General features: G+C 38.3%; 1 protein-coding gene across 10 annotated transcripts in view; it reads left to right on the top strand.

Annotated features, from left to right (window-relative positions):
- The window catches only part of MYO5A (myosin VA), a 264,298-nt gene that overhangs the window by 70,787 nt on the left and 169,935 nt on the right, over positions 1-23,576 (top strand). For all 10 annotated transcript variants that reach the window (XM_064295235.1, XM_064295232.1, XM_064295233.1 and 7 more), the window contains exons 4-6: positions 1,204-1,348; positions 14,659-14,815; positions 22,658-22,801. In XM_064295235.1, the coding sequence (XP_064151305.1) occupies positions 1,204-1,348; positions 14,659-14,815; positions 22,658-22,801 (446 nt within the window). The remainder of the gene's footprint in view (positions 1-1,203; positions 1,349-14,658; positions 14,816-22,657; positions 22,802-23,576) is intronic.

The raw sequence follows: 23,576 nt of genomic DNA, 5'->3' as shown, positions 1-23,576 counted from the left end.
AAGGATTTCTATAAGTTCGTTTGTGTGGTGTAACCAACTCAGTCCTCATTCTTCCTCATTTCTCTCCTGTTTTGGACAGGGACAGCCACCTTTTCTTTTTAAAAGAACTTACATCCTCTATATCCTTGATATTGACTCCCATTTGTCCCTATTAACTCTGAGTATTTCTTTCTCAATTTCTGTTTTTCTTCAGTTTTTTTTTTTTCTTGCATGTATGCCAAGTTCTTAGTGAAGCCTTCTCTGGCTGCCTTATCTAAAGTCATAGACCTTCTTCCTCTCCTTGCTATTTATCTCCCTTCCCTGCCTTATTTCTTTCCTTTTTCTTACTACTGTATTTGGTACATATGTGTGTGTGTCTGTGTGTGTGTGTCTGTGTGTGTGTGTGTAAACTCCATGAGGACAAAGATTTATCTTTTTTGTTTTTGTTTACCGTTGTAAACCCAGGACTTAGAAAACACTGGATATATAGTTGGAATTCATTCAGCATTTGTTGAATTAGTTTATTAAATTAATACACACCTACTAGAAAATTTTTAGAAAATAGAGTATAAAAAAGGAAAAGCAATTCCACATAGTTCACCATTGAAAAATAGACCATTATTTCTCTGTGTATGTGTGAGACAGTATTTGTAGATATAAAATTAGAATCAGTGTGTATATGGTTTTATATCCTATTTTCCTATGACATTGGGTATTCTTGAAAAAGATGATTTTTTGGTGGTAGCACACTAGTCTGTCATGTGAATATAGCAGAATTTACTCATTCACTCTCCCTTTATTATATGTTCAGCTTGTTTCTACTTCTTACCATTAAGAGTGATATTATGATAAACATATTTGTAAAAAAAAATCTTTGCATAATCTCTGATTATTTCATTTGGATAAATTTCTAGAAGTGAGAGTTCTGGTTTAAATATAATAAATTTTATAACATGGCCACAGTTTTCATTATTTTAAACAATCTAGTCCAGTTTTAACAATTTTGTTAGTTCAATATTGATTGAAATTGAAATGAGATTTTGTGTTAGCTGTAATTCTCACCTTACTGAGTTTGATATTCTCATTTGGTTACCATTGACTTCTAATATTGACAAATAGATCATATAGGAGACAGTGATAATACTGATGAAATTTTAAAATTATCGACTTTCTTCAAATACACTAAGAATAACATGCTGGTTTTATTTACCCCCCTCTTCCCAGGTATAGTCCTAGTAGCTATAAATCCTTATGAACAGCTGCCTATTTATGGAGAAGATATTATTAATGCATACAGTGGTCAGAACATGGGGGATATGGATCCACATATCTTTGCGGTAGCTGAAGAAGCTTACAAGCAAATGGCCAGGTTTGTAGAAGTTTAGTTGTTATTTCATGACTCTCGTAAGTTGTAATCATTTAAAAAAAAAAAAAAAAAGTCACAGACATTTTAAAATACAGTGCGTGGCAACTTGTAAATCATTACTAAATAAGCCTTGACCAGTTTGTCTCAGATGACCTGGATTATTATTAAAATAACCTTGCATTTGTAAAATGATACATAGATTTTTTTTCTTGTTAGTGAACTTTCTAGAGGTATATTTTAGCTATAAGTACCTATAAATAAAAGCACCTATTTAAGTATTTTAAGTTTGATTTGTTTTTATACATGTGTATATCCATGTCGCAGCCTTGGTGGCGCAGTGGTTAAGAGTTACAGTGAGCTATGGCTGCTAACCAAAAGGTTGGCAGTTGGAATCCACCAGCCAACCCTATGGGGCAGTTCTACCCTGTCCTAGAAGGTCGCTATGAGCCGGAATTGACTCGATGGCAATGGGTTTGGTTTGGTCATGTCACCACCAACACAATCATGGTATGGAATACTTATATCACACTAAAGTTCCTTCACACCCCTTTATAGTGAGTCCTACCACCCCATGCCCCTTAGTTCCAGGCGACAGTAAAAGGATAAAAACTGCATTGAGAATCTCATCATCATTCTGTGAGTAGACAAGGATGGATGCTATCCCCATTTTACAGATAGATGAGCATATCAAAGTTTGGTGGTATGAATTGACTTGCCTAATGTCATTCACCTATGAGTGACAGACCTAGGACAAAAAAGTAGGTGCATATATATTTTGTTACATATTGCCCAAGCCCCGCCAGAAGGCTTGCCCCAGTTTGCGTTCCACCAGATATGTTCAAGAGTGCCTGTTTCCTACAGCCTCACTCAATTTTTAAGAGTTTTAGAAAGTATGTTAGGGATATTAGCCCTTTGTATATTTATGGAGCCCTCATAGTGCAGTGGTTAAGCACTTGGCTGCTAACCAAAAGGTCGGCAGTTTGAACCCACCAGCCGTTCTCTGGGGGGATGATATGGCAGTCTGCTTCCATAAAGCTTATAGCCTTAAAAACCCTGTGGGGCAGTTATACTTGATCTTATAGGGTCCCTATGAGTCGAAATCAAGTCGACAGAAATGGTCTTGTGGATGTTTTTTGTGTGTGTGTGTATACACATGTATATGTTTACACATACATATATGTGAATATATATACACACACACATACACACATCAAGGAAGAGAGGAAGCAAGCCATTCAGATATCTGAGGGAAGAATATTACAGTCAGAGAATAGCAGTTGATAGTACCACACAAGACCTTGTGGGCTGTCATAGCAAATTTGACTTTTCCTTTGAGTGAGGGTTTTGAGCAGAGGAGTGGCATAATCTGGCAGCTATGATAAGAATAGACTCTAGATTCCTGTCAAAAAATACATAACCTAAACCTAACCATGAGGAAACATCAGTTAAACTGAAAATGAGGAAAATTCTACAAAATAACTCTTCTGTGTTTTTCAAAACTATCAAGATCAAAAAGCCAAAGAGAGGCTGAGGAACTCTCCTGATTAAAGTAGACTAAAGAGATATGACAACTAAATACAGTGACTGAGCTTAAATTGAATCCTAGAGGATGGGGCAGGAGTGAGGGGGTTTAGCTACATAGAGGATATTGCTGGGATGATTGATGAAACTGGAATGTAGACTGTGGATTAGGTAATAGTGTTATAGCAACACTAATTTTCCTTGTTTTCATCATTGTGGTTATGTAAAGGAATGTTCATGTTCTTAGAAAGTGTACTCTAAAATATATGTGCAACTTATTCTCAAATTGTTGAGAAAATATTAGAATAAGAGGAACAGAGAGATTAAGAAAACAACTAGGGCAAATCTAATAATTGGGGAATCTACATAGAAGATATGTGAGAGTTCTTTTTCCTATTTTTGCTATTTTCTATAAATTTGAAATCATATCAAAAATAAAGTTATAAAAAACTAGGAAGGATAGACTATAGCTGGACAAGGGCAGAAACCAGAGACTACTTAGGAGGTTATTGTATTGATTAAAGCATGAGATAATGGAAATTTGGTTGAGGAGGATATTAGTGAAGACGGTACGAAGGGGATGGATTCTGGATATGTTATTCAGATAGAACTGACAAAGGCTTGCTTATGTGGGATATGAGAGAAAAAGAGGAGTCAGGGATGAGAGCAGGGTGTTCACTCTGAGCACCTAGAAGGTTGGAGTTGCCATTTACTGAATGGTGAGGATTGTAGGAAGAGCTGAGTGTCTGTGTGAGTAGGTGGGTTGGTGCGAGTGCCGGACTTCGATTTTGAATATTTAAAGTTGAAATGGTGCATTAGACATCTGTCCTCAAAGCAAAGCTGACATTATGATTCTTCCTGAGCAGATGTATGTATGTCCAGTGATTGTAACAATAACCAGGGTCTTTGACTCGTAGCTCCTTTTTAAACATGTTCCTTATAGAAAACAATACCCTTGTAGAATACCTTTATAGACTAGTCCCTTAACTTTAATAGTCCTCTTGACTTACAGAGATAAAAACCAGTGGATTTCCATATCTGTTTGTCTTCTCATATCTTCTTTCACGTTACTGCAAGACTTTCCTCATGCTGGAACTTATGGCTCTCTAAGTCACAATATTATTTTCCTTAAAACATCAGATTTTTTCTTCTTAAAACGAGATAGTATTGATTGCTTTAATTTTGTATTTTCTCTTCATTGTAATAGTAAATAAATTTTGTTGACCAAGTTTTATCACATAGGTTATCTTGAAATAAATTATGTAGTTGTATGCAGTTAATCTTGATTTAGTGAAAAAGATATCTGTACTAGTCCCAGCTCTACTAATAACTAACTATATAAACAAATCTCCTGGCCTCCCTGGGTCTCAGTTTTATCGCGTATAAAATAGAACAGTTGCACTAAATGGTCTTCCTTTAAATTCATAGTATTCTGTGGTATGCATTTGCTACTTTTTTGTTTCATGGAGACTAATGCATAAGCATTTTCCTTCTTTCTCGGGGAGGGCAGGTCATGGCAAGGAGCTGTGTAGCAAAGCAAAAGGAACATAATATAGACCTTCTCTCTGGAAAACAGAAGATGTGGGTATCACTCAGCTTGACCACACAACCATCAGCCTTGAACAAGCTATGTAAACACTCTGTTACTGTTTTCCCTAATAGGAAAGTTTAACGTCCCTGGGTGGCACGGATTGGTTAAAGGCTTGACTACTAACTGGAAGATTGGTGGTTTAATCCTACCCAGCGGTTCTGCAGAAGAAGGGCCTGGCAATTTCCTTCTGAAAGGTCACAGTCTTGAAAACCCATGAGTTGGAGTTGACTGAATGGCAATTTCTTGACATTTATTGCTGGGCCTTTAATTAAAATGACCTCTCATTTCATTTGGTTATGTGGTCTCTGAATGCTTTACATTGGCCAGGTGGATGCCAGCTGTTATAGACTATAAAATCTTTGCTGTTACCAACTGTGAATCAGCTGCCATGTGGTGACAAGTATCCTATTTATGCAAATGAACTTGAGCTCTGGTGGGACAGTAGTTAAGTGCTTGGATGTTAATTGAAAGGTTGTTGGTTCAAACCCAGCAGCTGCTCCAAAGGAGAACGACGTGGCAGTCTGCTTCTGTAAAGATTTATAGACTTGGAAAACCTATGAGGCAGTTCTACTCTATCCTATAGGGTTGGAATCAACTCAATGGCAGTAGGTTTTCTGGTTATGTGATAAGAATTTTATGTATGTTATATAAAGGTGGAAGTTCTGGTGGTGCAGTGCTTAAGAGCTTGGCTGCTAATCAAAAAGTCTGCATTTCAAATTCATCAGCCACTCTTTGGAAACCCTACGGGGCAGTTCTACTCTGTCATATAGGGTCACTGTGAGTTGGAATCAACTCAACAGCAACGGGTTTATATAAAGGTGAATTTATATATATTATAATGACTGCCATTTTTAGATGTCTAGTATTGTACCAAGCATGGTATTAGGCATAGTACCTAAAATCCTCATCGCATCCCTGGGAACAGACACCATCACCCCTGCTTTACCTGTAAGGAAACTGAGGAAAATAACATCTTCAGGCAGGAGAGCTAATAAAGAGTCTCTGGGAGTTGAGATTTGAATCTAGCTCTGAGACTCCAAAACTTTTCTTCCCTGTCATTTAATTTTCTTACTTTGAGCTGCAGTACATGGCTTTAGTCTAACAGGTCTGTTCCCTCAATTAGCACTGCATAGCTCTATTTCTGCACCTTTATTCAGCCTAGAATATCCTTTTGCATGCTCTTTTATCTGCCTGGTTTCTATTTATCCTTCATGATACCACTAAGTTTTACTTTCAGACCACCTCAGCTCACAGTAAATGATTCCTCTTAAGAGTGCTTTCTATGAGCTATTCATCAGGGAGTTACTGAGTACTGCCTATCCCATAGGTTGTAGTACAAGTGAGTTGGCATTGATTTGACCACAATGGGTTTGGTTTTTGTTTTATGAAAGCACTACTATCAGTAGAAGTTATAAACAAATATTATTGGTTATTTCTGTTATTATGTTTATTGCATAGACTATATACTGATGGAATGGAAAACTCAGGTTGACATGAGAGGATCTGATAGCCATGCGAAGGGCTCCTCACCAAGGAACTGGATTACCTTCTCACCAATCTCTAGGGAACGCTTATTTCCATTACTTGAATAATCTCCCTGCCTCTCTAAAGAAGAGCTTTCACCAGTGCCAGCACCATCTTTTATAGTAAATATTTGCACTTCAAAAACTAAGTATTGTAATTGTGAACATATGGCCTCTTATCAACTTTAGAGTTTAAGTCTTTACTTCTTGGAACTAATCAAAAGCAGAAATCATAGAGAGACAGAGAGCAGAATAGCCTGATTTGATGAGTGGTAATAATGTAAAAAACTTAACATCCCTCTAGTAAGAGAGATAGGTATTATTAGAGTTTTAAGTGAAGCTGCATCTTTAAGTCTACATAATAAAAACACAGCTTTGGAAGAAAACATTACACTAACTTGTATTTTCCCTTTTGAGCAAGGGATCAATAAAGGGAGAAACAATTAGATTAATTGCCTGTAGAAAAGTGAAAAATCTAGATTTTGCTTCACTTGAACACGTTCACCTATAAGCTAAAAATTTGTACATAGGTGAATTGGACAGTTGACCAAAGTACCTGGCAGCACCCAGTGAGTGGTTATGAGTCAACATCCACATGGTTCTGAAAAATAAATATATAAATAACTAAGCCCACTGCCATCAAGTTGATTCCGACTCATAGCGACCCTATAGAACAGAGTAGAACTGCCCCATAGAGTTTCCAGGGAGCGCCTGGCGGATTTGAACTGCTGACCTCTTAGTTAGCAGCTATAGCACTTAACCGCTACGCCACCAGGGTTTCCAGATGGTTAGGTATACTAAAATGTGTTCCACATGAGTCAGCTCTCAAGCCAGCATTATTTAGTATCCTCATTAATGTTCTGGATGTGAATAGAAAGTATGCTCATTAAGTTTGCAAAGAACAAGTTGATTACCTTGGTAGATATAAATAGCATTCAATATGACCACAATAAGCTAGAGAGATTACATTTTTAAATGGGTAAAGTTCAAAAGAAAAATCTGATAGAGAATGAAACATTATAGATCTAACATAAAAGCTGTTCAGACCAAATAGAGAACCCTAAAAGGAAGACAGGCTGATTCCCACACAACCAGCACCTCTCCTGTTATCATGTAAGAGTCAATTCACACATCACCTTCTTTAGAAAGTCTTTTCTAACATCCCCTATCCACATCTTCCACGGGTTTCATGCCCTTCTTCCATGTTTTCCTAGTGTCCTGGGTAGAACTCTTTTATAGCAATTACAAAAAACAAAACAAAACAAAACCTGTTGCTTTCGAGTTGATTCCAACTCATAGTGAGCCTATAGGCCACAGTAGAACTGCCCCATAGGGTTTCCAAGGAGCCCCTGGTGGATTTGAACTGCTGACCTTTTGGTTACCAGCCATAGCACTTAACCACTACGCCACCAGGGTTTCCTTATAGCAATTACTCCACTGTAAATTAACTATATACGTTTCAATCTCCCTAAAATAGGCTACAACCCTAGAGTCTTTTATACTCATCAAAGTGTTTGACATATTTTGGCTGCTCATTAAATATGTGTAGAATGAATGAAAAAGCAGTATTTTTAGGTGGAGCTTTTAGCTCACATCTAGAGCTTTTGGAACTTCATTGACTGCAATAGGTTAGAAGAGCTTACCTCCACTCCAAAGGCACCTACCTAGTACCTAGGCTATTTGGGATTATTGTAGAGGCCCATGAGAGGACTGGCCAAGTCAGAAGTTGTAAATCTTAGGTTCATCATTCAGAGAATGCTCCAGGTTGACCTGTCCTAGGTGAGAGATGGATAGTCTCTGTTCCCTCACTTAATTTTATCTGGCTTATGAAGTGATATCTGCATCCTAAAAGTAGAATGGAGGTTCTTTTCATGGAAGGACAAGAGTATTTGAAGGTTTGTGAATAGTGGTTGATCAGCTAATCAAAATTTCCAGGAACAATAAATAGTGTAAAACAGTCTAAAGCCTATAGAGAAAATGAATAGAAGAGATGGACTCTAATATTCACCTTAAAACCATAAAATTTTTATCTGTGATGTTTTTGTCTGCTTTTCTCCTATCCCACACTTCTTGTTTTCCCCTTTGCTCATGTGTTTATCTCTTTCTTATGTATTCCCCTTCTCCTTTCTACATTTCTGCTTAGTTCCTTGCCCCCACCTGTCTCCTGCTCTTGTCCCGTCTTTTTCTTATTTCTTTCCACAGCCACACAGAACTGAAGTACATTTAAAAAACTTAATTGTACTTATTTTATAAATATCTTGTTTTCTTGTTCTTAATTTAGAAGAGGGCAGTGGATTAATTCATATTTTTCTCTTTGTAGCCCTTTACTGATTTTGGCCATTTCTGGGGAAGTAGCCCTCCAAGGAAAAAACGCTGCCCATCTCAGTTGTCCACCACGTGTCTGTCAGTTTGTTTCACTGTGGTGGGTTTTGTGTTGCTGTGATACTGGCAACTTTGCTACCAGTATTTCCAATACCAACAGGGTCACCCTTGGTGGCCAGGTTTCAGCAGAGCTTCCACATTAAGACTAGGAAGAAGGACCTGGCAGTCTACTTTTGAAAAAATTTGCCAGTGGAAACTGTATGAAAAGCAATGGAACATTATCTGATATAGTGCCAGAATGAGTTCCTCAGGTTGCAAGTCACCCAAAATACAACTGGGCTGCCTCAGAGTAGAGCCGTCCTTAATGACATGGATGGAGTCAAGCTTTGGGGACCCTCACTGGCTGATGTGACACGATTCAAAATGAGAAGAAACACTGTGAACATCCATTACTAATCAGAATGTAGAATGTGTGAGGTATGAATTTAGGAAAATTGGAAGTCATCAAAAAGAAATGGAATGCATAAAGTTACCCATCCTAGGCATCAGTGAGCTGAAATGGGCAGGTATTGGTCATTTTGAATCAGACAATCATATGGTCTACTCTGTTGGGAACAACAAATTGAAGAGGAATGGCGTCACGTTAATTGTCAAGAAGAACATTTCAAGCATTGTCCTGAAGTACAATGCTGTTAGTGGTAGGGTAGGATAGGATAATCCATATGCCTACAAGGAAGACCAGTTAATATGACTATTATTCAAATGTACACACCAACCACTAAGGCCAAAGATGAAGAAATTGAAGATTTTTACCAACTTCTGCAGTCTGAAATTGATCAAACATGCAGTCAAGGCACATTGATAATTACTGGTGATTGGAATGGGGAAGCTGGAAACAGAGAAGAAAGGTTGGTAGTTGGAAAATATTGCCTTGGTGATAGATATAACGCTAGAGATCACATGATAGAATTTTGCAAAGCCAATGACTTCTTCATTGCAAATACCTTTCTCAACAACATAAATGACGACTACACCCGTGGAGCTCACCAGATGGAATTCACAGGAATCATATTGACTACATCTGTGGAGATGATAAAAAAGCTCAATATCATCAGTCAGAACAAGGCCAGGGGCTGACTGTGAAACAGACCATCAGTTGCTCATATGCAGATTCAAGGTGAAGTTGAAGAAAACTAGAACAAGTCCACGAGAGCCAGAGTACGATCTTGAGTATATCCTACCTGAATTTAGAGACCATCTCAAGAATAGATTTGAACACTAATGACTGACGATGAGACAAGTCGTGGAATGGTATCAAGGACATCATATATGAAGAAAGCAAGAGGTCATTAAAAAGACAAGAAAGAAAGAAAAGAGCAAAACTTGCTCTTGAGTGTAGAGTAGCTATAGTGAAAGGAAGAACTGATGAAGTAAAAGAGCTGAACAGAAGATTTCAAAGGGCAGCTTGAGAAGACAAAGTGGAGTATTAAAATAAAATGTGCAAAAGACCTAGAGTTAGAAAACCAAAAGGGAAGGACACACCCAACATTTTTCAAGCTGAGAGAGCTGAAGAAAAATTCAGTCCTCAAGTTGCAATATTGAAGCATTCTATGGAGAAAATATTAAATGACACAGGAAGCATCCAAAGAAGATGGAAAGAATACATGTAGTTACTGTACCAAAAAGAATTGGTCTTCGTTGAGCCATTTCAGGAAGTAGCATATGATTAAGAACCAATGGTACTGAAGGAAGAGGTCCAGGCTGCACTGAAGGCGTTGGCGAAAAACAAGGCTTCAGTAATTGACAGAATTGAGCTGTTTCAACAAATGGATACAACACTGGAGGTGCTCACTCATCTATGCCAGGAAATTTGGAAGATACCTACCTGGCCAGCCAGCTGGAAGAGATCTGTATTTGTACCCATTCCAAAGAAAGGTGATCCAACCAAATGTGGAAATTATCGAATAATATCATTAATATTACACAGAAGTGAAATTTTGCTGAAGATCATTCAAAAGCAGTAGCAGCAGTACATTGACAGGAACTGCCAGAAATTCAAGCCAGATTCAGAGGAGGATGTGGAACCAGGGATGTCACTGCTGATGTGAGATGAGTCCTAGCTGAAAGCAGAGAATACCAGAAAGATGTATACCTGTGTTTTATTGACTATGCAAAGGCATTCGACTGTGTGGATCATAAGAAATTATGGGTAACATTTCAAAGAATGTTAATTGTGCTTGTGAGGAATCTGTACATAGACCAAGAGGCAGCCGTTCGAACAGTACAAGGGAATACTGCGTGGTTTAAAGTCAAGAAAGCTGTGTGTCAGGGTTGTGCCCTTTCATCATATGTGCCCTTGATCTGTATGCTGAGAAAATAATCCAAGAAGCTGGACTGTATGAAGAAGAACACAGGATCAGGACTGGAGGAAGGTGCATTAACAGCCTGCAATATGCAGATGATACAACCTCGCTTGCTGAAAGTGAAGAGGACTTGAAGCACAGATTTCAGTATGGATTACACCTCAACTTAAAACAAAAATCCTCACAACTGGACCAATAAGTACCATTATGAAAATGGAGAAAAGATTGAAGTTGTAAAAGATTTCGTTATACTGGGATCCACAATCAACAGCTATGGAAGCAGCAGTCAAGAAATCAAATGACACATTGCATTGGGCAAATCTGCTACAAAAGACCTCTTTAAAGTATTAAAAGCAAAGATGTCACTTTGAGGAATAAGGTGTGCCTGACTGAAGCCGTGGTATTTTCAATCACCTCATATGGATGCGAAAGCTGGACGATGACTAAGGAAGACCGAAGAATTGATGCCTTTGAATTATGGTGTTGGTGAGGAATATTGAATATACCATGGATTGCCAGAAGAATGAACAGATCTGTCTTTGAAGTACAGCTAGAATGCTCTTTAGAAGCAAGGATGGCGAGACTTAGTCTTACATACTTTGGACATGTTATGTTCTGAGGAGGGCCCAGTCCCTGGAGCAGGATATCATATTTGGTAAAGTAGAAGGTCAACAGAAAAGAGGAAGACTCTCAAGGAGATGAATTGACACAGTAGCTGCCACAATGGGGTCAAGCATAAAGATTGTGAGGATGGCACAGGACTGGGCAGTGTTTCATCCTGTTGTACACAGGGTCTCTATGAGTCGGAACTGACCTGATGGCACCTAACAACATCTTATTTGTAGCCATTCAAGACCACCTGAGTGTCTGTAAGCCTGCCTTGTTGAGATTGTCATTGGTCCCAATAGTTCGTGCTGGCTTATTATGTAGGATGTGACCTACCAAACATCTGAAAAATCAACCCCAGAGTTAGTTTGACTTTTAGATCATGGCACTTTACAATTTGAGAGGACCTTAGGTGCTACAAGTTGGAATTGACTTGATGGCAGCGGATTTGGTTTTGGTTTTAGGTGGCATTTATTCATAAAGATGTGAAAACCAGCTCAGAGAGGTCATGCGGTTGCTCAAAGCCATGACGCTGGGAAATGCCAGAGCTAGGACTACAACCTGGATTCAAAGGGTTTATATAATGGAAGAATGGTAATTTTTTAATTGACTTGGAAAGCAAGGGAAGCCTCCCTCCCCAAAGGTCAGGGAAATAGAAGAATAAAAATTCCTTAAGAATTAACACTTAAAAACTTGATCATATCCTTAAACCCTGGGAAAGGAAATGTATCTGTTGTGTGTGCTTGACCTCAGCATGTGTATGTGTGTTTTTGTACAAACCTCTAGGATTCATTTGAACAGCCCTTGTTTTTACTGCTTTTATTCTTTCTCATGTTATAGGAAAGGACTATTACATAAGAATTTTCAGATTTTTTGATGCAACATTTTGTCAGTAAGACTTGAAATAGCTTTTCAAAGGCAGTAAAATTTAGAATACAGTCCCCATAGGATTTTCTTATCATCGAAGTGGTGACATTCTGTGTATTCTGTTTGCTATTGGAATGGTTGCTGGGAGAATTTTGTCAAGTTACATGTCAGAGAGGGCATAGTGACAGAACTGATCATGCAGGAACTGGGAAGCATTTTTCTCATCATACTGTTGAAGAGAACACAAAGACTGCTGATATGGTCCTTTGATTAATGCATCTAAAAAGATAAATTCAGAGGACATTTTAAATGGCTAAAAAAAGGACATTGGCACCACAGTGAGAACTGTTTTACTCAAGTGATTTATTTTGAATTTAATCATGAATGAACAGATGCAATGTGAGTATCCAGTATGGTCTTGAAGCTCAAGTAAAAGGGAGGGAAGATGGTGATACAAGGCTGAAGGAGTGTTTCATAACAATGGGGATTATCACAAGCTTGTATTATAAGGATTAGACAGACATTCCTTAGTGTCACCTAGGTCTTTCTGATTTTCTTCACAATATGGAAACCAGAACATCAGGAACGGGCTGCTATGTGGTCCCAATAGCGTGTTATGAATAAACTTAGGCCTGAACTGGATACTCCCACCCCCCCAAAAAAAAAAAATTTTTTTTTTTTTAATAAGATAAAGTGACAACCCGCATTTCTCAAAGGAAAGAATTTTTTTCATTAAAAATGTCCTAAATTTCTACTGTGGGAAATTATTATCAGTACTATTGATTCTACTAATTTAATAGTTCTCAAATTCATTTGTGTCTCTTAATCCCCACCATCACTGCCTTTGTTGAGACTTTCATAATTTTTCATCTCATCCTCTTTCCACCTATACTCTACATTGCTGTTGTGTCATATGGTAATTCTATGTTTTAACTTTTTGAGGAACCTCCACAGGATCTGCACCATTTTACAATCCCACTAGCAATGTATGAGGATTCCAGTTTTTCCACATCTTCACCAGCACTTGATATTTTCCATTTCTGATAATAGCCGTCCTAGTGGGTGTGAGGTGGTATCTAGTTGTGGGCTGGATTTGTAATTCCCTAATGATTAACAACCTTCAGCATCTTTTATGTTCTTATTGGCCATTTATATATCTTCTTTAGAGAAATGTCTCTTCAAGTCCTTTGCCCATTTTTTAAATTGGATAGTTTGTCATTTTGTTGTTGAGTCGTAGAAATTCTTTATACAATTTGGGCATCAAATTCTTATCAGATATATGATTCTCAAATATTTTCTTCTATTTTTTTATTCTATAGGTCATCTCTTCACTTTCTTGATAAAGTCCTTTGATGTACAAAATATTTCATTTTATAAAGTCAAATTTATCAATTTTTTCTTTTGTTACTCATGGTTTTGATGTTTTATCTAAGACTGCATTGTCAAAAACAAGCTTTACCCTTATATTCTAAGAGTTTTATGGTCTTAGTTCTTATATTTAGGTTATTAATCCATTTTGAATTCATTTTTCTATATGGTGTGAGGAAGGGGTCCGACTTCATTCTTTTGCATGTAGAGATCAAGTTGTCCCAGCACTGCTTATTTAAGGGACCACTTACAGTTTATGAGTCATTATATGAATGAATTAAAGATGTAGTAGTCATAGTCTTTGAATTCTAAGAAGATCAGTACTAGGAAAACACTAGATGGGGTCCATAGTCTTAGCAATAGTATTCCATCACTACGTCTTCAAACATGAATTGTGGCTTGATATATTTGAATGAAACCAGCCGGCAAGGGGACCATTTTTCCCTCTGCTGATAAGGATACTTTATGAGGAGCTGGAGCTTGTGGGGGAAACGCTGGTAGCATAGTGGTTAAGTGCTACAGCTGCTAACCAAAGGAACAGCAGTTCGAATCCGCCAGGCACTTCTTGGAAACTCTATGGGGCAGTTCTACTCTGTCCTATAGGGTCGCTATGAGTCGGAATCAACTCGACAGCACTGGGTGTGGTTTGGTTTTGGGTTGGAGCCTGTGGGAGCCCCACTTTATGGACTGCTAACCAATGGACAATTTGAAGTATAGTTTAATTTATAAATGGTTTTATTAGTTTTTTAAATTCTTCTTCTGTGGCTCCAAAGAGTATCTCCCTTCTCATCTGAGGTGGTTGACAACAGTATTGTAAGATACCAAAGTAATTCTCTAGGAATGTCATAATATAATAATATGTTTGAGGTACGTACATGCCTCAAAATCACAGACCCTCTTTTAACAGATTAATCCTTAGATACGATGCTCTCTAATTTAATGATTGATATCTTCTTTTCACTCTCTGTTCATTGTTAGTCTATAAGCAATTATTCCTATTAGGAAATATTGTTCTATGTTCCTTTCCATATTTTTCATGTATGAACCAGCAGCAATAAGTCACTGTGGCTTATTGATGAGAACAGAGAAGAGATAGTGTTAATCACATTTATAAATGGGCAGCACTGACAGTTACTCTTCTTTGTTTTATAGAGATGAACGAAATCAGTCCATCATTGTAAGCGGAGAGTCTGGGGCAGGAAAAACAGTCTCAGCTAAGTATGCCATGCGATACTTTGCAACCGTAAGTGGCTCTGCCAGTGAGGCCAATGTTGAGGAAAAGGTCTTGGCCTCCAACCCCATCATGGAGGTAAGACAGCAGGACCTTGGCCTTTTTACTGTAGCTTACTTCTTATATTATGTTACATTATGTCATGCCATGTCATATATTCTTAAGTTTTCTTGTTAAGAAACATGCTCAAAAATGGATTGATATAGCACTTGTCAGAAAGTCTGCAATCTTCTACTGACCAAAATTAGGAAAATACTTTTTTCCATGTTGGTAAGAGATCTAAGCAAATGAAAGTGCAGTAAGGTAGACATTTTGAGTAAAGCCCAGGCATAAGAGGAATCTCTTTAGTCCGTAATCCTTTTTCTTTTTTAAACCCAGCACTGAATTGTTGCCTCTACATAGAAGGCAGCAGTACTTCATTTTCAAAAGTTTCTTTTTCCTGGTTAATTGACTCATTTCCATTGTTTCTTTTACCAGAAATACAAGTTACTCATTTCCCTCCAGTCTGGAGTTCTTATTTATGCTTCTTCTAAAACAGGAGCTATGCTCAATTATGAATGTAAACTCACATTTCATTTTCTGTACTTAGCCCAATCTGTTTAGCTATAAATTTTTGTTTTTTCCAGATTTAAACTATTACCTTAAATCATGATCTCAGCCTCACCAAGGTCCATAAACATTTTTCTGTAAAGCACATCACACAGATTTAGGTTAAAAAGGTAATTCAGTAACAGTAATTTCATGAGAGGGGAAGAAGTATGAAAGAATGTCCTTTCAAAAGTAGAATATGCACTACTGCAAGAAACCAAAAGAGATCTACATAAATGAAAAACATACCATGCTCATGGATAGGTAGACTTGGCATTGTGAAAATGACAATTCTACCCAAAGCGATTTACAAATACAATGCAATCCTGCTCTAAATACCAACAACATTCTTTAAAGAGATGGAAAAACTTATCATTAATTTTATATGGAAAGGGAAGAAGGCCCAGATAAGTATATCACTATTGAAGAAGAAGAAAGAAGTAGGAGGACTTGCACTACCTGACCTCAGAACCTATTATACAGCTACGGTAGTCAGAACAGCCCAGTACCGGTACAACAACAGATACATTGACCAATGGAACAGAATTGAGAACCCAGATGCAAATCCATCCACCTCTGGTCACCTGATCTTTGACAAGGGCCCAAAGTCCATCAAATGGGGAAAAGACAGTCTTTTTAACAAACGGTGCTGGCAAAACTGGATGTTCATCTGCAAAAAAATGAAACAGGACCTATACTTCACACCATATACAAAAACTAACTCAAAATGGATCAAAGACCTAAATAGAAAGCCAAAAACTATGAAGTTCATAGAAGAAAAAATTGGACCAATGCCAGAGGCCCTAATACTTGGCATTAACAGGATACAAACCACAGCCAGCAACACAAAAGCTCCAAAGGATAAGCTAGATAACTGGGATCTTCTAAAAATTAAACACTTACACTCATCAAAAGACTTCACCAAAAGCGTAAAAAGAGAACCTACAGACTGGGAAAAAGTTTTTTTGGCTGTTACAAATCAGACAGAGGCCTAATCTCTAAAATCTATAAGAAAACCTAATACCTCTACAAGAAGAAGACAAATAATCCAATTAAAAAATGGGTGAAGGAAATGAACAAGACACTTAACCAAAAAAGACGTTCAAGTGGCCAACAGACACATGAGGAAATGCTCATGATCTCTAGCCATTAGGGAAATGCAAATCAAAACAATGAGATACTATCTCACCGTGACATTACTGGCACGAATCAATAAAACAAGAAATAACAAATGTTGAAGAGGCTGTGGGGAGATCAGAACTCTTATGCACTGTTGTTGAAAATGCAAAATGATACAACCTTTTTGGAAAATGATATGGCACTTCCTTAGAAAGCTAGAAATAGAAATACCGTATGATCCAGCAATCCCACTCCTAGGAATATATCCTAGAGAAATAAGAGTCGTCACATGGACAGACATATGCACACCCATGCTTGTTGCAGCATTGTTCACAATAGCAAAAAGATGGAAACAACCTAGATGCCCATCAACAGATGAATGGATAAACAAACTATGGTACATACACACAATGGAGTGTTACACAATGCTACAGAACAACAATGAATCCGTGAAGCATCTCATAACATGAATGAATCTGGAGGGCATTATGCTGAGTGAAATAAGTCAATCACAAAAGGAGAAATATTGTATGAGATCGCTACTGTAAATACTCATAGAAGGAAACAATCTTTGATGGTTACGAGGGAAGGAAGGGATGGGGGTAGAAAAACACTTAATAGACAATAGGTAAATGGAAACTGGAAACCCTGGTGGCAAAGTGGTTAAGTGCTACGGCTGTTAACCAAGTGGTCGGCAGTTCGAATCCGCCAGGCCCTCCTTGGAAACTCTATGGGGCAGTTCTACTCTGTACTATAGGGTTGCTATGAGTTGGAATGGACTTGATGGCAGTAGGTTTGGTTTTTGTTTTTTAAGTGGAAAATTTGGTGAAGGGTAAGACAGTACACAATACTGGGGAAACCAGCACAGCCTGTACAAGGCAAGGTCATGGTAGCTCCAGAGACACAACCAGACTCCCTGAGGGACTGAATTGCTGGGCTGAGGGTTGTGAGGACCGTTGTCTCAGGCAATATCTAGCTCAATTGGCATAACATAGTTTATAAAGAATATATTCTACATTCTACTTTGGTGAGTGGTGTCTGGGGTCTTAAAATTCTGTGAGCAGCCACCTAGGGCACTCCACTGGTCTCAGCCCTTCAGGAGTGAGGAAGAATAAAGAAAACTAAAGACACAAGGGAAAGATTAGTCCAAAGGACTAATGGACCACATCTACCACAGCCTCCACCAGGCTGAGTCCAGAACAACAAGGTGGTGCCCGGCTACCACCACTGACTGCTCTGACAGGAATCACAATAAACGGTCCTGGACGGAGCTGGAGAAAAATGTAGAACAAAACTCTAACTCAAAAAGAAAGACCAGACTTGCTGACTTGACAGAGATAGCAGAAACCCTGAGACTATAGTCCCCAGACACCCTTTCAGCTCAGTAATGAGGTTACTCCTGAGGTTCACCCTTCAGCCAAAGATTGAACAGGCCCATTTCAACAAAACAAGACCAAAGGGGTGTACCAGCCCTGGGGCAGGGACTGGGAGGTAGGAGGGAACAGGACAGCTGGTAATAGGGAACCTAGGATTGAGAAGGGAGTGTGTTGACATGTCATGGGGTTGTTAACCAGTGTTGTAGAATGATGTGTGTACTAACTGTTGAGAAACTAGTTAGTTCTGTAAATCTTCATCTAAAGTAAAATAAGAGAGAGAAAAAAAAGTAAAGTATACAAGGTAGAAATGCTTATGCCAGAGTAAATGGAGCTAGCTGTGTGAGTGAGAATTTGAGTATTTTAAGGTTTGCAACTACAAGACTATTTACCTATTAATAGGATTTTAGGAAAGTTACAGTTTTGTAAGAAGTTCCATTAAATGGATAGAAGTAAGTCTTATTAAATGGAGAGAAATTGCTTTGAGCATGCAGAAACAAACCTTTCTTATTGAAAATTTAAAACAGTATTTTGATTCCTGTTTCTTTCCTTTGTCAAGCCTTATTTGTCACCCAAACACAGATGGAGTTAGAACTTGCCTGGTGTACCTGTTGTACAAGTGGGTTTTGCAATTTTCTGTCTAGAGGTAATTGTGCCTGGTTTGTGGTGCTGTGTGTGATACTTCAAAACAATACTGTGACCCCTTGCCTCCAAGAGTATCCCAAACAGCAGGGCTTCTGCTCTTGGGGTTGAAAGTCTAAGATGTGCTGGGGAAGTTGAGAGGCCTCCTGGGCTGGGCCCTTTATGGAAAGAGAATTGGGAAAGTTTTCCAAATAGCATGCACAGGAAACAAATGCTTGTGCCAAAAGACAGTGGTGAAGATTTTAAGCAAATATTAAGATTTTGAAAAAATTTGAGCTACAGATCTTGTGGTAAATGTCACTGGTGTTATATTAAAAACAAACAAACAAAAACTAGTGCCATCGAGTTGATTCCGACTCATAGCGACCCTATAGGACAGAATAGAACTGCCCCATAGAGTTTCCAAGGAGCGCCTGGCAGATTTGAACTGCTGACCTTTTGGTTAACAGCCGTAGCACTAATCCACTACACTACCAGGATTTATGTTGTTATATTAGGGGAATGCAATCTGTGGAGCCAGTTTTTTGTTTGGGTTAGAAAACAGCAGGACATTGCTTCCTATTGTTGTTTTGACTGTTTTTGGTCATGACAACAAATTCTTGGTTTTTGGCAATAGGTCATGCCATTCTGGTCCCTAATGTTAGAATACACCAAAGTCTTGATTGTGATGGTATCAGAGAGTCTCAGATATAGGCCTGAACCAGAGTTTGAAGCTGTCTTGAGGGTAACTCAAGTCTGGAATGAACAGTTTTTGACTATGTTACATTCCCTTTCAAAAACAGCTGCATTGATTTTTCTATAATGCAGATTTGTGTTGTGTTAGTAGGAATACTACTTTTTAATATATACTTATAAGGAATTTTCCCTGTCTGCTGGAATAAAAATAAAGGATCAGTTAGTTATGCTTAGTTACTGAAAGATTAAAATGGCATATGAGGCTGAAGAATGATGACAAAGGGGTTACGGTTACAGGAAAAAAAAAAAAATATTGAGCATGAAAGCATAGAAAATTTTTGTAGCTTTAAATCTACCTCACACCTCTGTCAGATCCCTTCACTGTGATGTCAGGAAAGCGATATCCAGTCTCCAGTGATCTGTTGAAACCCGTAATTGGATAATGAGCATTTTTAACATCACAACCGAGTCACTAAGGGGATTTGCATATTATGCTATAGAAAACAAGCCCATCATCCTCAGGAATAGGCTCCTTTTGCAAAGTATGAATGATGTGTAGGGAAATGATGCTTGTTATTCTAATTTCTGACATGTTTTCTTTTTTTTCCTGGAAATTTTCATTTTAAGATGGGTTCAGGGAAGATGCTTGGGACCAACTGGGTCTTAATAGTTCTTTTTCACCTTCAATAACCATAGTTAAAAATTTTCATCTCCATTTAGTAAAAGAGAGTAGCTCACTTGACATTTCACTAAAATCAATGGTAAAATCGAGATCATAAAATTTCTCCTTTCCTTTAGCAACTTCTTGCTGACTGAATAGAAAATAGAAACAGTATTTAAAAGGCTGCGAAGCAGTTGCGGGGCAGGGTGTATGAACATAAGACACTGTTTATATAAAACCAAAACCAAACCTGTTGCTGACTCATAGTGACCCTATAGGACAGAGTAGAACTACCCCATAGGGTTTCCAAGGAGCGCCTGGTGAATTTGAACTGCTAACCTTTGGTTAGCAGATGTAGCTCTTAATCACTACGCCACCAGGGTTTCCACTGTTTATATAGAGAGCCTTTTTTTTTCATTATCAGGTTTAGGGCTCACAATAATGTGATTTCATTTTTTGAAAAGGACCTTGGAGTGCATCCATCCCAGTCAGTTTACACCTGGGGACACTAAGGTTCTCAGAGAGATTAAATCATGGCAGGTTGGTAGTTGAGCCTATTCTGACACCCACGTCTTCAGACTTCTATTTCATTTGCTCCTTCTGTCACTCTGTTTATGTTTAAAGACATTTTACTCAGAGATAAAAGGTCTGCTTCAATCTTAGCCTACTCACTCACTGCCTTTTTCCATGAAGGGAAGTGTGACTTTGGCAGGTTGGCCATACTGACCCCACAATGAGTGGATGGGGGAGATGACATATGGAAGGTGGGATAAAAGGTGGGGAGGGAGGAGAAACTGCTGCCAACTTCTCTACCTTGCTCAGTTACTGGCGGGAAGGCGCTTAGAATGATGCCTACTAAGCGCTCAGTAAATATCACAGCTGCTGCTTCTGCATTTAACCCCCTCCTCTGGTCTTTGGCACAGAGAAAGTTCTGCGTTTTTCATTAATTTACTTTTCTAAACAGAAGAAAAATTGTGGGAACATATGGAGACTTTTTTTTTTTTTCCTTTTTGGTGGAAGGGAACATGTGAGTAAATGTCTGAATAGTTAAATTATCTCAGGCTACATTAGATCATTCTGTAATTTTGGTGGGAAGACAGTTTCTAGTCATTCTCAGTTTTCTGTAAAATCATTTAATTAAAAAAAAAAACTTTAAAATGTTAATCTGAAATACAGCAGTATCCTCAGTGCCGAAACAGAATAGGATAATTCCTGCCCTCTTTCAGAGAGTGAAAATGTATTTTCTTTGATTGATCAGAGAGCTGAATGTGATGACCTTTGTGGCTATGTTACCACTGTTTTCATGCCTTATATTTGTATCATTCTTTTAATACTCCAGAGTATTTTCACATCTTTCTCTCTTGCCATTTTGATATACTAATACTGATAGTCATAGGCTTTGCACAAATGAAAGATTTTAATCTAAGAAATTAACTTATTAAACATTGAATATATGCATTATGTGAACAGTTGCTTTTTTAGCTGCACCTTTTTTTTGCTTCGCCTTAAAAGAAAAATTTATGGAAGCATGTTAGCAAAGTCAGAAAGCTGTACATATGTCATTTTAATTTTTAAGGTTATGTAAAAAATTTAGCACAAAGTTATATTCCCCGCATTATATAGCAGATGTTTTGCAAATTAAATCCAACTATCAAAATCCAAAGGCAGATTTTACTGTCTTTGGTTTCTAAATATGGCATTTGATCTGAGAGTGGGCAATACTAATACTCTGCTAATAAGTAGTCCAACTGGACCAGTGTAAAAATGGCAGCACAGGGACTTCTGACCTCCTCCAACTTCATGAAGGGGAGAGAGACTCATAATCAACATCAACCCGAGGATGATTGCCTCTGAGGTGGAGGTTAGACACAGCCCTAGCCTCCAACCGCTCCATGGCCAAGAAGTCCACCGTTTGGTCTGCTGCTGGTCTCCTGGTCCTGCTGCTGCCATTTCGCTGCTGTGCTTGCTGCTGCTTATCACCATCTTGTGCTTTCTCTGGTGTTACAGCTCTCTGTCTCCTGGCTCTAGGAGGTACTCAGCACAGGGATCCCAGGTCCAAAGGATGCGCTTTACTCCCAGCTCCTCTTTCTGGTGGTAGTGAGGTCCCTTTTCTGCTCTGGCTCATTTTAAGCGTAGCAAGATGGCAAAACTGACCAATCCCCTCATTAGGGTTCCATACATCTTATTTGCATGGTCCTACCCCCCCCACCCATGGGTTCCATGCACTTTATTTGCATTATTAGCAAGCTGTCAAATACCCTTAGTTGGCCACAAGCACCTTATTTGCATAGTCCCATACAGTCACCGTGTGGGAACTATAAGACCATATATGGCTAAAACAGCCCTATCAAGTAATTTATTGCATTACAGCCAGTGTTTCCCCGTGATAAGATGATGGAAAGGAACCTTCTGGCTAAAGAGACCCTGAACACCAGACTGGTATTAATTTGTGTATTTACCAAGAATTGACCAAGTTTTTTAAGAAATCAAACCCCTGTTGTTTAACTTGGCAGTTCTAACCCAATCCGTTGTCTTTATTTGCTGGCACAAATAAGCATGTGTTCAGGTGCCCCAAATAGTATATAAAAATCTCCCAACTGCTGAGGTCAGGTCTTCTGTGTCTGAAAGACATTAGGAGAACAACAAAGCAGATAAGAAGTGTTAACATGTATCTGTGTGGTTCTATAGTGGGCAAAGCATATGCCTGTGCCTCCAAGAGCAGAACTGGTCTGTTCTTAAACAGGCATCAGTTTTAAAAGGTTTTGTTCTACTCTGTCCTTTTTCTCCCTGAACAAATTCTGTAAATATCATGACATGAATTGTACTTCTGACGAGTTTTTTTCTCTCTTGCCTCTTAAACAGTCGATTGGAAATGCCAAAACAACCAGGAATGATAATAGCAGCCGGTTTGGGAAGTATATTGAGATTGGGTTTGATAAGAGATATCGAATCATTGGTGCCAATATGAGAACTTACCTCTTAGAGAAATCCAGAGTGGTGTTCCAGGTAAGATGGGCATATATACATATGTATTTGTGTTACATTGGCATATCATCGCATGTTGCTGGTGTGCATCTTAATTCCAAATACTCTTGAACATATCATTGATAACATTACTACAAAACACACTTCAACTGATTAGTGTAAAATGGTGCTTATATGAGACAGGGGAATACCTCTTAGACTAATAATCTTTGGAACTGGTATTTATTTAGGTTTAATGGCTTTTATTTTTACCTATAGATGCTTCTAGGAAAAGCTTTGTTAAGAAGATGTGCTGTTAATTTAGATTTGTCTGTCACATTTTCCGGAAACCCCGGTGGCGTAGTGGTTAAGTGCTACAGCTGCTAACCAAAAGGTCGGCAATTCAAATACACCAGGCACTCCTTGGAAACTCTGGGGCAGCTCTACCCTGTCCTGTACGGTCGCTATGAGTCAGAATTGACTCTATAGCAACGGTTGTTTTTTTTTATCACGTTTCCCAAGTGATAGGAAAGACATTGCTTGATCTATGCTTTCAAAGAGTTAGAGTTTGAACTTAGTTGAAGAAAAAAATTATCCTTGTCCTTTTTCCTTTCTCCTTTTGGAATATAATATTGTTTAGATAGAATAGGGTAAGAAAAAAAATCTTCGCAACCCAGTTGTGAACTACTATCCAAAAATATGCTCAGTTGGGAAACATCATTCTGGTACATCTGTGTAGGATTTGCGTTCACACATATGCTCTTGGTCATTTTTTATCTGAACATGTGAAATACTATATAACGCTGGCAGGCATACA

Source organism: Loxodonta africana, chromosome 12 (assembly GCF_030014295.1).
Source record: "Loxodonta africana isolate mLoxAfr1 chromosome 12, mLoxAfr1.hap2, whole genome shotgun sequence".
Classification (NCBI taxonomy): Eukaryota; Metazoa; Chordata; class Mammalia; order Proboscidea; family Elephantidae; genus Loxodonta; species Loxodonta africana.
This window is presented reverse-complemented; position numbering and strand designations above follow the sequence as displayed.